Raw genomic sequence first — 16,448 nt, 5'->3', positions numbered from 1 at the left:
AGCATCGCCTAGGAAGTGCAGATTCCCCAAGCCTCCCCCCCCCCCCGCCCCAATCTACTGAATTAGAAACTGCAGGTGCGAGCCCAGCCATCTGTTTTCAAGAGGCCTCCAGGGGATTCTGATGCACGGTCATGTTTGAGAACCACAGTACAAGGGACCAAATGGCTAGAAAGTGGGACTTGTGAGTTTGACACCCGTTCTTGTTTCTCTGATGGGGTTTATTCTGCCAGTGGTAGTTTCTGGTTGTTAGCTTCAGTTTGTCACCTGGATGGGAGTTGGGGCTGGTGGTGGCTGCTTTTTTTATCTGGTGTGTGGATAGCGGATAAGAGAAATCAGGCCATCGGTCATGTCTTGGGGAAGTCTTTGGAGTGGAGTGATGGGCAGAAACTGTGCTTGGACTTGTCATTCAAAAGCCTTGCAAGGCGGGTAGGGGTTGCCTCCACTTACGGGCCTCTTGTTCTCCTGACCAGCAACTGAAGAAGACCGTGGATGACCTGCAGGCCAAACTGGCCCTGGCGAAAGGCGAGTACAAGACGGCCCTGAAGAACCTGGAGATGATCTCAGACGAGATCCACGAGCGGCGGCGCTCCAGCGCCATGGGGCCTCGGGGCTGCGGTGTGGGGGCTGAGGGCAGTGGCACATCTGTGGAGGACCTGTCAGGGAGCAAGCCTGAGCCAGATGCTGTTTCTGGTGAGTTCTGGGGGTTGGTGTGCAAGTGGGAGATGACGCAGCTTGTGTGCTTTGCTTCCAGGGCTGTCTCGCCATCATGGAAGGGTCTCAGAGTTGGGCAGGCCAGATAGGTGGCTATTTTCTCGTGGCTTCCCACATTTTGTGGAACACTGTATTCATCAAGGTGCTAGTTGAGTGTTCCTCAGAGTCAGGATTCTGTGGTGGATGAGTTTGGAAAATGTTACACTTCCATCCTGGCATTCAGAGTACATATGAGAACATTCAGGGCTCTGAGAAGTACTGCAGGAAGGGAGAGTTGCCTATGAATAGGGACTGTGCACACAGATTTGATTCAAATCCTGGCTCCCCCATAGTACATGATGTGGGCAAGGGCTCAGCTGCTTCTTCACCTGTAAAGTGGGGAGTATGAGCACCTAATATCCACTGTGTAGAGGGGAGGTTGAGATTAAATGAAATAATGGCAGGCACCCAGAAGGTCCGAAAATGGTGGCGCTCTCTGGTGTCTAACTGTGGAGACCTTTTTTCCCAGGGCCACCCCTTGGGAAATGGCTATGTTTGCTGTGAGCCCTGCCTTTATAATTTTATTTTTTTCATCATGGTAAATATACTCTTTAATCCCCACCCCCTATGTCCTCTATCCCCCCACCCCCTCCCCTCTGGTCACCATCAGTTCTCTGTAGTTAAGTCTGTTTCTTGGGGTTTTGTTTTTTTTCCTTTGCTTATTTCTTAAATTCCACATGAGGGAAATCATATGGTATTTGTCTTTCTCTGACTTATTTTGCTTAGCATAATACTCTCTAGCTCCGTCCACGTCATTGCCAATGGCAGGATTTCATTCTTTTTGATGGCTGTGTAATATTCCATTATATATATAATATCTCACATCTTCTTTATCCATTCATCCATTGGTGGACACTTGGGCTGCTTCCATATCTTGGCTGCTGTAAATAATGCTGCTATAAACATAGGGGTGCATATATCCCTTTGAATTAGTGTTTTTGTGTTTGGGGGGATAAATACCCAGCAGTATAATTCTTGGATCATAGAGTAGTTCTGTTTTTAATTTTTTGAGGAACCTCCATACTGTTTTCCACAGTGGCCGCACCAGTTTGCATTCCCACCAACAGTGCACGAGTGCTCCTTTTTCTCCACATCCTTGACAACACTTGTTTTTTGTGTTTTTGATTTTAGCCATTCTGACAGGTGTGAGATGATACCTCATTACGGTTTTCATTCATTATTTCCCTGGTGATGAGTGACGTTGAGCATCTTTTCATGTGTCTGTTGGCCATCTGTCTTTGCATGTCTTTGACCCATTTTTAATTGGACTATTTGTTTTTGTGTTGACTTGTATAAATTCTTTATATATTTTGGATACTAACCCTTAATTGGATATTTCATTTGCAAATATCTTCTCCCATTCTGTAGGTTGCCTTTAGTTTTGTTGACTGTTTCCTTCACTGGGCAGGAGCTTTTTATTTTGATGTAGTCCCAATAGTTTATTGCTTTGGTTTTCTTTGCCTCAGGAGACCTATCTCGAAAAATGCTGCTTTAATCGATGTCAGAGAATTACTGCCTGTGCTCTCATCTAGGATTTTTATGGTTTCAGGTCTCACATTTAGGTCTTTAATCCATTTTGAGTTTTTCTTTGTGTATGGTGAAAGAAAATGGTCCAGTTTTCCCTTTAGGTTAATCAAAACCTTTCCAGCACTGTCTTTGCATACTTCCTTTATTCCCTTTTCTGTGGAATAATCCCTGTTGGTGCTCTCCCAAGGTCCTTCCTCCGGAGTTTTGAAATTCGTTTAAGTGCCAGGCCCAAAGTAAAGGAAACTAAAATTTGTCAGTAATGTGTGAGGTACTCTAATATCCATCCTCTCATATGCAGGGGAACATGAAGCTCAGAGAGGTTAAGTAACCTGACCAAGGCTGCACAGATAGTGGAGACAGGATCTGAATTCAGATATGAGCCCGTTTTCTGTCTTCAACATTCCAGTACTTTTCACTTACGGCAGTCCTCTAGGGGACGCTACCAAGGCTGTTTTAAAGATGAGGGAGGAGGGAAGGAGAGTAGAATAGGGAAGGTCTAATAAGCCGTCTTGTGTGCAGGCTGAGGGGGACATAAAGTGGCTTTCCAACCACAAGAATGACCTGTCCTCTGGGCCTTGGTTATTCTGATCCACAAGCTAAGAGTATTGTAAAGGAATTTTGTCCTTTTGCAGCAAATGGTGTGTCTTTCATGTGATCGAAAGTTACCTGGAGATCACAGAATGCCAACAGATATTGCACACAGGACTGTTTCTTCTAGCACCTCCTGCTTCTGCATGGAAGCAGCTGTTACATCTGATTGGCTTTGTTCAGTGTGCATCACAAAGGGCCACTCTCTTCCTTTGTACCAGTGGATCTGCCTGGGGGCCTGGGGTGCAGAAAAGCCCCTGACCTGGGGCGGATTCATCCTCCACCTTTAGGTAGTCGAACACCGCCTTCTGGGGCAGGAGTTAGAAAGTTATCGTAAGGACACTGCATATCCGTGGGACCAACTGCTTCCCTTCAGGTTGCTGGCCAGTGTGGCCATGCAGACTTGAGAGGGTCAGAGTCCTTGTATCGGGTGCACATGGTGGCAAGTCTGCAGTCCCCAGGCCGTGTCCCCCTGCTGGCCAGCAGCACACACTTCCGGACAGGCGTAAGGGACGGGGGCTGCTCCCCGTCAGAACCTCTGACCGGTGTTTTCTCTCCTCCTAGTGGCCTCCGAGGCCTTTGAAGACGACAACTGCAGCAACTTCGTCTCTGAAGACGACTCGGAAACCCAGTCGGTGTCCAGCTTTAGTTCGGGGCCAACGAGCCCATCCGAGATGCCTGACCAGTTCCCCGCCGCTGTGAGGCCTGGCAGCCTGGACCTGCCCAGCCCCGTGTCTCTGTCGGAGTTTGGGCTGATGTTCCCGGTATTGGGCCCTCGCAGTGAATGCAGTGGAGCCTCCTCCCCCGAATGTGAGGTAGAACGAGGTGAGTTACAGCCCTCTCACCAGTAGTGCCTGGGCCAGATGACTCACGGCAGGTCCGACATACAGCCGGAGCTCTGCGCCGTTCTGGACCTTCGCTGGGTCTCGGCACCCCCGGGGCTGCGTCACTGGGCCTCTGTGCATGTGCGGTCAGTGTTGATCACGGAGACGCCGGCTGCTGTGCATGGGGCTCCTGGCTCCGCTCCTGAACGTGTCTTCGAAGGGCAGCTTGGCTTCTGGGTCTTTCATCACCAGCAGTCCTCTTGACAAGCCTGTGCTATAGCGAGGCTGGCTTCCCGGCTCTGAGGGCAGGAGCAGTCCTCTCTACAGATGGGGAATATGTAAAATGCCTTGACCAGTAAAAGCAGTGTGTCCTCATGTGCTGGAGCAGGCTCTGTGACAGGCACGGTCGGGCAACACGGGGAGCTTCTGGAGGCCTGCGTTGGCTTGGGGGCCCAGGGACTCACTTAATGATCTTTACGTTTCTCTAGGAGACAGGGCAGAAGGGGCAGAGAATAAAACGAGTGACAAAGCCAACAACAACCGAGGCCTCGGCAGCGGCGGCGGCAAGAGCCAGGGTAGCACCGCCCGCGAGGGCCAGGCCCTGGAGAACAGGATGAAGCAGCTCTCCCTGCAATGCTCAAAGGGAAGAGACGGGGTTATTGCTGACATACAGATGGTGCAGATTGGTTGATCCCTGCAAAGCCCTGGCCCAAGTGCAGAGCAGTATTTATACACGAAGCTGTATGGAGAACATTGTGCCAATAATCAGTTACTATATGCCAAATCTTAAGCGTTTACTCTAAACTGCACTAATGACGTTGTGACCTGGAGGGCTGAAGAGCTTTCTTCTGGGAAAGAGCTCATGGGCTGGTTTGTTTTTCAGAGCAGAGGCGTTGTTGGAGCGGACTGTGACCAGGGTCACAGCCTTTGTGGAATATTCCCCATAACAGTGTTATGGAAGCAATAACTAGTTCCTGTGAAAGAACCCGAGCCAGGAAAGGGGCTGGGAAGCTGAGCCAAACGGGGGTCAACAGCTTGCTTCTCTTTCCCTTCTCTTAACCTCAATTTGGGAAAATGGAGATGGTGTCTCCTTTATATCCCAGGGGATCGACATGAAAAAACACAAGAACAAACTCGAATATTCAGAACACACCTATTTGACCCAGTGAAGGCTTAAAAAAAAAAACAAAAAAAACCCCCAAGAACACAGTTCCTTTTCATCAACTCTGGTATTCAGAAGGGGCTTTTTTTAAAAAAGCCTATATGCTGGAATACCCATTAGAACCATTTTCTATGAAGGTTGCCATGAACTGCACTTTTTGGGGTGGGAAAGGTGAATGCCAACGTGGGGATGGGAGGGATGGAGGGTAGCAGGGACGTACCATAGAAAGTGGATTTATGGCTGTGGGGGAGGAGAAGTCTGTAGCATAAACCTTATCCCACCAGCCACGGGACTTCAGAATTAAAAGTGCATGTGAAGAATGGTTGCCATTGTTCTATCTAGATTGACAAGGTGTCAATTTCTCTGTAGGTTGTGACTTTAAAAATAACTTATTTAAGGGTTATGCTGCATTAGTATTTCTTAGAGGGAATTGTTCCTTAAAGCTAGGAAAGGGAGTAGGCATGTGTCGGCACAGGCTGTTAAATAGAAGCAATGAAATCTGTTATGCTAATAGTAGTACGTGTTAAGATTGCTTTTCTTTAACGTTTTCATGGTTACACATATTTAGAGCACTGTATTTTATTTGTCCTTTTTTGTTAAGAAAACTTAGCATTTCTAAAAGAAAAGCAACCCCATTTCAAGTCGTCTGTTAATTCCGACACAGCTTGTATATTTTAGTCATTTGTAAATCTCTTCAGACTGTAGTGTTTTCTCCTTTTTTAAGGACTGATACAGTATCCTAATTACAAGGTTATTTTGTACTTGTCTTAATTCCTTGAGTGTAATAAAAATGGCTTAAGAAAATGTTTACCCTTGTGTGTCTTCAAATAAGAAACCCTGATGTTGCCTAAATCTTCCATTCTAGGCAACCTTGCCACAAGGAAGAGCATGGAATGCAGTGGTCGGTCATCTGTTCTAACTTCCAGTTAAGGTCCTGGATCCCAGTAATTTAAGCCCCAAATTACCAGAGTTGAGTTAGAATTCTGTTGCCGCCACTAACGCTGAGCAGTAAGGAGACACAGCATAAGGAAAATGAAGACAAGGTGATTATGTCGGAGGAGTGTTTCCCAACCTCTGCTGTACTGGAATCTCCGGGGAAGCTTGCTTGAAGAATGCGGCTGTTCTCTGGTCCTAGAGCCTGAGATCATTTGGGGTACACTTGAGGTACTAAACTTTTAAAAGCTCCCCCAGGTGATTCTAATGTGCACCTAGCTGACATTCAGACTGTTGTTTTTCTATCCGTAGCACCGTATCTGGAGCTCTGTTGTAATAGAATTCATATTAAACTGTTCATATGTAGGTCTCCATTGGGTTTTTGAGGGCAGGAATTAGGTCTTACTTGTTTGCATCCTGTACAGTATCTTTAATATAAAAGGTTCCAATCATGTGTTTAAATTTTTCTTTAAAGGGCCACAGAAAATCCACCTAAAAGGGAAAGCACTAAATATTTACCAAAGTGGAATCACTATCCTGAATATGAAACAGATTTGCTGAAGCCTGAATTGTCATGTAAATAATGAGTTCTTTTAGATGGAACATACTAGATGAAGCCCTTTAATAATCTCTCTAGGTTAAACTATGCAGTTTCCATAAGTATAAAGATTTTATTTCAAATAAAGGTAGCAGAAATACAAAAGCTGTGGTAATTATAAAGTAGAGACAATGAAAAATTCCACCTTATTTTTGGACGTTTAAAATCCTGAGCGTCATTCTGCTCTCATCATTCTCTCTCCAGAAATCTCTGGATTTCTATGTAAACTGGGAATTTATACATGGCAATAGTCTCTTGGCAGTTTCTCCAAATACAACCCCAATTACATCTGAAAATTTAATATATGGTATTTTTTTTTTCAGTGTTACCAGAAGAGCAATTTTTAAAAGACTAAACAAACGACTCTGTCTTCAGTGTCTCAGATTACTACCTTCATTGAGCCTGATAAATAAGAATTGCAATAGTGAATATATCTCAGTTCTCTTTACATGAGTTAATGGGAGACAGGTACCTAAGTTCAACAACCTTCATTGTTAACTAAGTTAAAATATTTCTTAAAGCTTTATTCTTTCATAACATCTGGGCAACAAACATTAAAAATCATAACGCAATTAAAATCTGTTATGGTGACATGATTCATTTGGTAATTAGCTGCCCAAGATGTACAGCAGAATCACAATACAAGCAGGTTTAACTTACAACATGCTCTGCCAAAAGACAAATATAAATATTTCAGAATATTATGCCAGCCTACTGTTCCACCCAGTGAGTGGATGAGTCATGTCCCCTATCTGGTCTCTATTCTCTTTTAGCAAAGGCTTCGTACTGAGCCTAGCCTTTAATCCTCCACAATCTGTTTATACGATGTGGCCCCTCAACGCACACCAACTCCTTATACACACAAAACCGTGTAAATAGTACTTGAGTGATTTAGGGTAATTCTGACTATATACACTTCTAAACACTCTGACTTGAGCACCAGATCCCACAGTAACCTTTTTAGAGATTTAATTCTGTTCAGTGTCCTGAGGATTTCCGTCCTCATTCGAAGAGCTGATGTCTGGTAAGGGTAAAATCCAGTAAATGCTGAAAAGCTGCATCACTGAAGTTGTGTTGTCTTGAGGGGGATAATACTATTGAAGTCCAAGAAAAAAGGTCCTTCTTGTTTAGGCAAAAAAGTACTAGGAATGATATTGTAGATCCCCGCAGGTATATTTTCTAATTCCAGGTAGCAAAACCCACACCTATATGCAGGAAAAATGAGAACAAAGTTTACAGAAAATGATGCCACAAAAAGTAAAGTATAAATTAGATGTAGTCAAAATGCTAACATTACCTATAGTCACCACTAGACTTCCTCTGAAAGCCATGGGGACCGGGATCTCCCACCATGGACACTGTTACAACCTCAAATCCAACACTATATTGCCTAACAAAAAAAAAAACACAAAACCAATTATTGTCGTTCTTAAGTAGACTCAAAAGTGCAGTCTTTAAAGTGCAGATACTCTATTAAACCAAGTATATTGCTTTCTAAAGCTTTAGGAGGAAAACACTCTGAAACACATGCATATACTATTTTTACTCTTAATTATACAAGATGTACCATTTATATTTTTAAATTGAAGCTATGAAGATTTAGTACTAAACTTACTTTAGAAGAAACTATATTTTTACCACAGGCTCTCAGAGAATACTGTTACATTTAAATGATAAAATACTGTCTTTACAGAAAAAGTGGAAGGAGAGAGAAAACCCTGAAATAAAATCTGAATTTACAGAAGTAATTAGCATATGGTAGACATGACATTCCAAATTAGTAGGGAAAGGATTATTTAAGATGGTGATGAGGTGACAAATTTAGGAAAAAGAACTTACACTGTAGTCACACCAAATATAAAAATACATTCCATATAGATATAAAAAGTAAACCACAAAAGAACTAGAAAAAAATATGGTACAAATTTGATACTGGGGTGAGATTTCCTGCCCATAGCAAAATAAACCTGAAAAGACAGATTTGATTACTTTAAAATGAAAATTTTTCTCTGTGGAAAAAAAAATTGATCTGGGAAAAATGCTTGGAAATATGTGATACAGATCCCTATTCATGCTTACAGTTAAGAAAACCATGACAATTCCAAGAGAAAAATGGGCAAAAGACATGAATAGGCAAAGCAAAAGCTACACATTGTCAAACATTTTTACATCAAATACTTTTACTTCAATCTACAAATTAAATACAAAAGAGCAACTAGATACCTTATTTCACCTATCAAACTGTAGAAAACTAGCTTAACCATATCTAAAGGATTCTTAGTTTTTGAAAATTTGTAAAAAGGCAAAACTAAGTCTAGTTTTATTTAAAAGTACTATTTTTAAGTTGAGAAATAGAACACCATGTACACAGAACATACAGCCTACATAACATGTAAAGTGAACACATGGGTTGTCACTACCTAGACCAACACAACTCTCAGCGCCGTAGAAGTCCCTGTTTGTGCCTTTCTTATTACAGCTCCCATCCCCACAGAGCTAACATTTAACGTTTTCTTGCCTTTCTTTAAAAAGTGTATTGACATACGACGTTATGTTAGTTTCACCGTGATAACGACAGTTCTCTACGTTATGCTCACCACAGTGAGTGCACCCACCGTACGTTGCAACAATATTATTGACTGTATTTTCTGTTGTACTTTTCATCCTTCTGACTTACAACTGGAAGTTTGTACCTCTTAATCCCCTTCACCTATTTCACCCACTTCCCAAACCCCTCCCCTACTTTCTTGCTTTTATATAGTCTGACAACCTAAGCATGCATCTTTAAATAATAGTTTCATTTTGCCTGCTCCTCACTTCGTATAAGTGGAATCACACAGTTGACGTTATGGCTTCTGCTCAGCATTAAGACTTATCCATCATGTTCCGGGTAGTTCTAATTTACTTTCATTGTTATGCAGGACTCAATGACTATTTTATAATCTTCAATGCCGCTGATGAACACTTGGGTTGTTATAAATATTTGGCTCTTACAATAGTTTATTAGCCATTTTGGATTGTCCCTCTCATGACATGCCTATCCAAGCTTTTATTTTTTAAATGGTGGACTCTTTTTTTTATATAACTAATGTAGCATATTTACAAATCTTTCTATGTGCTTTGTGTCTTAAACTTTTCTTTATCCTGAAGTCATTAAGATATTTCTTTTATTAGTAACCCAACTGCAAAGTTTTTTAGATTTGATGTGAGACAGTGGTCTAATTACCTTTTTGGCTCATGGATACTCAATTATTCCAGCACATTTATTCGACAGACTATCCTTTCCCCGCTCCTCTGCAATGCCATCTTTTTCATTAATCAAGTGCCTGTACATGCATAGGTCTGTTTCAAAACCCTATTCTGTTCCATTAAACTCATTTTTAATATATTAATTTAAGAAAGTTACTTAATCACAAACCTTGGTCCTCTTAGCTCTATCAGTAATGGCCCGGTCTTTTCTATATGGAATTGGTAGATGGGGTTATTTTTGTGAGTTTCTTGGAAATTTCCACATCCTCCAGCACTCTGGCCACTCCACTTTCCATTAATCTTTAATAAAACAAAGTTTTTGTATTAACAAAACTTCCCATTCTCCAATTCTACTTTAAAGACTTAAAAAGGGAATGGCGTCACCAAGGTGGCAACAGGTTTCTCCTGCTTTGCTCCCGTTCACAAGGCCAATTATAATAGCTATTCCAGAAGAGGATAGCACTGAGAAAATCCTAAACATGGGGGTGAGGCAGAAGCACCCTCCTGCACCATAGAGACCAAGAGAGATGGCATCAGAAGGACAAGCGAGGCAGCGACATGTTGACCGCACTCTCTAGGCCAGCAAAGCACCAAGTGGAGATGTCTCCCCTGAGGTTCTGATTCTTCCAGTGGACAAGCTTCCCCCAAGCATTGTGGCTTGTTTTGCAGAAACCCCTACCTGATCTCGCAACATGAGGATTACAGGGGAATCTGTGACAGAGAAGAGGGTGGAGCTTGCGACAACCAGCACATGGACCTCGGCAGACTGAATTCATACCTGCAGTGCCCAAGTAGTAATCCCAACCAGTGGCTTTGCTTATCTGCAGAACCAAGATAGGGCACGCTTTGACCCAGGAACTTGGCAGGATGCAGATCTGCCTGATTTGGATACTCAAATGAGTTTTGCCAGCCCTACAGCCTGGATTGCCCACACCCAGGCAAGAAGCTGAGTCACAGCCCCAACTGCTGTAGAGTGCCTTTCAGCCCCATCTGACCAGAGGGCTGGTGACAACTACTGGATGCTGTGCATTCCAGTGGCACTTTAGCCAAGAGGCAAGCAGAACCAATAGTTTACAGAGCAAAGCCAGTGGCCCTGTTTGGTTACAGAACTTGGGGTGTAGGTGGGCTTGTGTCAAGACAACGAAGAGATGCGTCTCCTGCTGAGCCCAAGTAGGGAATCTGATTTGTAGGCCTGCTCATCACTGAATACTAGCCTTCAGCCTCTCTGACCAGGGAACCAAACCACAGCACATGGGAAGCTGCATAACCTAACAGGCCTTTTATAGTGGCGCTTGAACGAAAAGCACAGCTTGTGGGTTTGCCCCGTCAGCAGAGCAAAACTGGTGCCCCACCTGACTAGGGAATTCAGTGCAGGCCCCCACATAATGAGTTGCACAATCCCTGGGTCCTATCCTGTTGCCCTACCAAAGCAGGGAAACTAGTTCATAGCCCCATCTACTACTGGTCATAGTACCATGTCCTGACCACGTAGTAAGTCTGACCAGAGAATCTAAGCAACTGTGGAGCCTGTTCCACAGCTTCATTTGGGTAGGACTGAGCCGGCAGTCCTCCCCAACTGCTCTCAGCTCATGGCACAACCACCATCTCCAACCTCAGAGTCTAACAGTTGCCTTGCCCCAAAACAGACCATCATGGCAGGCCCCGTCTGCCCAAAGACACATCCAGAAACCCGAACTAAGCTAACTGGTGGAAAACTGGCCCCGCCACAGCGAAGCTGGAAAGTGAGCCTCATCACTCAAATGTGCAGATTTACAAACCTAAAAAAACTAAGGATCACAAAAAATCAGGTAAACAGAACATCACCAAAAAAAACAAAAAACAAAAACGAATTAACACTCCAATAACCCTAACAAAAATGGAGACCTATGAACTGTCAAAGAATGCAGAACAATCCTTAAGGAAGCTTAATAAACTATATGAAAACACAGACATCCCCAGGGATGCAAGGATGGTTCAACATATGCTAATCAGTGATATGTCAAAATAGAATGAAAGAATCTTACAATCATCTCACAGACAGAAAAAGCATCTGACAAAATCCAACATCCATTCATGATAGAAACTCTTCCCTAAGAAATGAGGGAAATTATGTATCTCAACATAATAAAGGCCACATATGACAAGCTTACAGTTAACATCATACACAGTGATGAAAGGTTGAAAGCTTCTTCTCTAAGATCAGGAACAAGACAAGGATGTCCACTCTCAGCACTCTTATTCAACATATTCTGGGAAGTCCTAGCTAGTGTAATCAGACAAGAGAAAGAAAATGTATTGAATTGGAAAGGAAGAAATAAAATTGTCTTTATCTGCAGATGACATGATTTTATATATAGAAAAACCCTAAAGACTCAACCAAAAAAGTGTTAGATCTAATAAAAAAATTCAGTTAAGCTGCAGGATACAAAATTAACATACAGATATCAGTAGCATTTCTCTGTTAACAATGAGTTTTCTGAAAACCCATTTATAGTAACATCAAAAACAGATACTTAGGAATAAATTTAAGGGGGTAAAAGAGCTGTCATCTGAAAACTTATTACACACTAATCAAAGAAATTGAAAATGACACAATAAATGGAAAGATATCCTATGTTCATGGGCTGAGTTAATATTGTTAAAATGTCAATACATCAAAAGCCATCTATAAATTCAATCCCTATCAGGACTCCAATGACTTTTTTTTTTCTTTTTAACACAAGAAGAAAAAAACTCTTAAAATTTACATGGACCCACAGAAGACCCTGAATAGCCAAAGAATTCCTGAGAAAGAACAAAGCAGGAGATAACACACTTCCTGATTTCAAGCTGTAGTTTTCAAAACAATACAGTACTAACATAAAAACAACATATAGGCCAACAGAATAAAGAGCCCAGAAATAAACCCAAGCATATATGGTCAATTAATATTTGACAAGGGAGCCAAGAATTTTCCCTCAAATCTTCCTCTACACATCTAGCCCACCCTGCAAAACCAGTCTCTGATTCTACTTTCAAAGTTCATCTACGGGGCGCCTAGGTGGCTCAGTCGGTTAAGCTTCTGCTTTCAGTTTGGGTCATTATCCCAGGGTCCTGGGATGGAGCCCCGTGGCAGGCTCCCTGCTCAGCAGGGAGTCTGCTTCTCTCTCTGCCACTGCCCCCCCCCTCATGCTTGTGCGCTCTCTCTGAAATAATCTTTTAAAAAAATAAATAAAAAATAAAGGTTCATCTACATGACGAACCCTTCCCTAATGACCAAAGTCTGCATAATCTTTTCTTTGAGTTTTATTTCTTCCCACAGAATCACTAAATGTTGTTCATTGAAGATCTTGTATTCCAACACAGACTGGAGACCACTTATATTTTCCTTGTATTACTGTCAAGTCCAGAATGTTTTTATTTTGTAAAAAGTTGTTAAATGTGAATAAAATAAGGAGAAAAAAACAAGAGAATTCTAAGATTTCTCTGATATTATGACCCAGAGAATTCTTACCTGTTTTGATAAGGTGTACGGTGAAGGAATCTTTGAAAAAGTAAAGCTGCAGGCTGAATATACCTAGATTTAAAACAAAATTTATTGTACTGATAAAGTTTATGATTATAAAAACTCCAAAGTGATAAAAGAATACACTGGAAGACTAAAAAGTTAGTTGGCATACATAAAAGTCATTATTCTGTACACAGGTTTAATGAACTGGGAATTGAGCAGCTAGGGATCTTGTTCTGGCTTTCTCTGCTACTGTGTGTGACTCAGGGCAATCTCCCTAGGCCTTGGTTTCTGCATCTGAAGAATAAAGGGGGTGGAAGCAGCCTCCCAATGTCCCTTTCAACACTAAAAATCTATTCAAATTGAGCTCCCTTACTGATGGGAAAAAAACCTATGCAGAACAAAATTACAATAACCTCCCCCCACCCACCCAACCTGCCCAGCTTATAAGAGAGCAATATGTTTACAGGCAATTGATTTCCTTTCAGAGTTCAAAGTTGTGTTTTTTAAGTCAATTAAAGTATTACATAGGATAAAGGAGTTCTTAACTGCTTGTTCTGAAATAGAATTTATTAGTCCAACATATCACATTACCTCAGGACTAAACTATTATTCTGAAAACTAAAATGGTCATTCAATATGTCATTCAAAATAAAAACATTACTTTTCAAAAGCATTACTTTCTGTGGGAAGCATAATACTGAATTAATATAAACACACACAAAAATTTATAGAGAACAATTTTCAGAAATAAATTTTTTCCATAGCTAATCCCACTTATGAAGCAGAGTACATTATGTACTTTATATTATTGTGTTCTGTCACTATATGTTGGTTTACTCACCCGGACAGTATAATGGATTGTATTCTGTTTTTCATACTGAGAAACCACTAATGTAAAGGTATGGGTCCCAGGTGTGGTCAGCTTTATCTTAGTCAAATAATGAGGGCTGTTAATTCGAATGCCATCAATGTATGGAGGCGGGTCACCTACAAACAAGTAGGTTTACAAAAAAGGATAGTTTAGTTTCTGTAGTTTTTAAGTTTTATAGGTCGTGATAGGAAAAAAAATTGATGGACATCCTTACCCCCCTTGATTCTATCTTTAAAATATAACAGTACTAAGGAATTTCAATTTCAACTTAAAACTTTATAATTAAGCAAAAAATTTAAATAATTTCTAATAAGTAAATGCAATCTTTTGGAATACATTCAATGAGGTATAATTCCTATTAGCCCAATGTTGAATTTTCTCCAACAGAGGATTTTAAAATCAAGATTGACGTTTTTTTATTTTGAGGAAATTTTTTAAGATACAAAGTAGTATATAAAAATGTATCTATATTCCCCACCATTCAGAACTAAATTAACATTTCTGGGAGTCATACTCTCTTCCTTATAAAACAAAGTCCCTTTTAACACCACCCTTAGTCTTATTCATTTCCACTCTGATGGATTAATGGGCATCTTTCCAGAATTTCACACACACACATCCCTAAAAATGAATGGTTATTTCTATGGGCATTTATCTAAAAAAAGGACAGCATATGTCTTATTTTAAAGCTTTTTTCACTCAACATGTTTTTAAGATTCACGTTCTATATCGATATGGTTTATTCCTTTTAAAACTGCCTGTATGATATTCCATCACATGAATATGACTTATTTATACCCCCATTGTCTGAATAACTATTCAATCTGACAGATTATTTCCAATATTTTGCTATTACAAACAATGCTACGTGAATATATTATCTGATGTCTCATTGCAATCAAGGCCAATACAATAAAATTATTTCATGCATGTCAATTACTACATGTCATTTAAAATCAATGCTATATCATTTAGCTTATTTAGGAACACCGAATACTTATATCTATTGAAAAAACTAAACATTTCAGTATCTCAAACAGGTAATAAGTCTCTAATGCTTAGAGTGGTGTCATCTAGTGTGAAGAGAAAAAGAAAGGGCATATCTGTGATCTTGGACAAGATTTTTAAACTTTCTGTGCCTCCGTTTTACTCTCCTGTCAAATAGGGAATGATAGAAGAGTGTTTTTTAAATTCACCTCAGAGTGTTGTGATGAAAATAAAACTGTAAACCAGAAAGTACTTTTTTCTGAAAAGGCATTATCATTATATGTAAGAGGGAGCATCATTTAAAAAAAAAAATCCAAATAAAAAGTGTAACAAAAATATTGTTGAAGTTCAAAAGCCATATAAACATCTTAATGCTAGGAATATATACTCACAATATTTGTGTTTTTTTGGTTGTATAGTGGCCAACATATGAAAAATGGGAAATTTGGCTAATTTACCTTTAATCCTTGAAATACTATGTGCCATGCCCATTCTGGAGTATCAAGGGATACTGACCGATAGGAATCAGGGCCTGTTGTCTCCCTGTGCTCGCCACCCCCCCGCCCCGGTTTAAGGGGGATGAATACCATATTTTCCTCTGATTAAATAAAACAAGTCTTAATGAAACCACTTTCTTTGCACAGCCGTCTTGAAAGAACTGTCAATAATTGATTCCTTACCTCCTAGTCTTTCCTCAATCCAACCCAACTGGGCTTCTAGGCCCACCTCTCCACCAACTCTGTTCTTGTTAAGGTCAACAATGACTGCAGGACACTAAATCCAATTGTTTCTTCTCTAACCTAATCTTACCTCTAAAATAGCAACAGATGCAGCTGCCCACTCTCTCCCTCATGAAACACTGTCTTCCCTTTGGTCATGTAAATCTTACTCTATTTCCTCAGGTACTCTGTTCTAATTTTTCTGCAGTAACTTTCCTCTGCTCAACCTTAAGATGTCTGAATCCAAGGGTCAGTTTCTGGGTGTTCATCTCTGTACCTATAACTCTCTCCACCAGCAGTATATACAGTCCTATCTTCAAAAGGCATCTATATGCCCCTGATTCTTCAATTTGTATCTATAATCCTAACCGTATCTCAGAGCTCTACCCAAAAACCCAACTGTTTCCTTGGTTTCTACACTTGGATATCTAATAGGTATTTTAAATAACTAACAAAACCAAAAATTAACTTTGTGCTTTTACTCCACAACAAAACTGCTCCCCCCGCCAACTCTTACCCATCTCAGTAAATGTCATAGCAGCTTTTTATGAAGTAAGCCAAAAAGACAGAAATCATCCATGATCCCTCTTTGCCCCCTACATCAACTCAGGTCCTGACAATCCTACTGAAACCCAAATGTGCCCACTCTTCCTCATCTCTACTCCACTCCTACTATGCTAAGTTCTTTGTCAAAACCACTGATTTGGTTCTCTTCCATATTTTGCCCCTGCCAATATAATTCTTCAAATA

At 40.9% G+C, this 16,448-nt stretch overlaps 2 protein-coding genes across 4 annotated transcripts in view; one reads left to right on the top strand and one right to left on the bottom strand.

The window, feature by feature from the left end:
• The window catches only part of SH3BP5 (SH3 domain binding protein 5), a 72,619-nt gene extending 66,383 nt beyond the window's left edge, over positions 1 to 6,236 (top strand). Inside the window, exons 7-9 of one of the 2 annotated variants that reach the window (XM_028099073.1) lie at positions 471 to 690; positions 3,430 to 3,690; positions 5,717 to 6,236. In XM_028099073.1, coding sequence (XP_027954874.1) covers positions 471 to 690; positions 3,430 to 3,690; positions 5,717 to 5,781 — 546 coding nt within the window. In that variant the 3' untranslated portion in view covers positions 5,782 to 6,236. Of the gene's footprint in view, positions 1 to 470; positions 691 to 3,429; positions 3,691 to 4,177; positions 5,242 to 5,716 lie in introns of those variants that run through there. The other variant, XM_028099072.2, reaches the window with a different exon arrangement.
• A 199-nt stretch (positions 6,237 to 6,435) lies between these two features.
• The window catches only part of CAPN7 (calpain 7), a 40,597-nt gene continuing 30,584 nt past the window's right edge, over positions 6,436 to 16,448 (bottom strand). The window contains exons 17-21 of one of the 2 annotated variants that reach the window (XM_028099071.1): positions 13,963 to 14,108; positions 13,125 to 13,187; positions 9,801 to 9,931; positions 7,680 to 7,772; positions 6,436 to 7,587 (exon numbers count right to left, since the gene is read on the bottom strand). In XM_028099071.1, coding sequence (XP_027954872.1) covers positions 7,443 to 7,587; positions 7,680 to 7,772; positions 9,801 to 9,931; positions 13,125 to 13,187; positions 13,963 to 14,108 — 578 coding nt within the window. In that variant the 3' untranslated portion in view covers positions 6,436 to 7,442. The remainder of the gene's footprint in view (positions 7,588 to 7,679; positions 7,773 to 9,800; positions 9,932 to 13,124; positions 13,188 to 13,962; positions 14,109 to 16,448) is intronic. The other variant, XM_088026231.1, reaches the window with a different exon arrangement.

Source organism: Eumetopias jubatus, unplaced genomic scaffold (genome assembly GCF_037043125.1).
Source record: "Eumetopias jubatus isolate StellerSeaLion01/CBP00866 unplaced genomic scaffold, mEumJub1_p1.0 scaffold_1, whole genome shotgun sequence".
Taxonomy (NCBI): Eukaryota; Metazoa; Chordata; class Mammalia; order Carnivora; family Otariidae; genus Eumetopias; species Eumetopias jubatus.
Note: the sequence above shows the minus strand (reverse complement) of the source record. Positions and strands in the feature narration are given on the sequence as shown.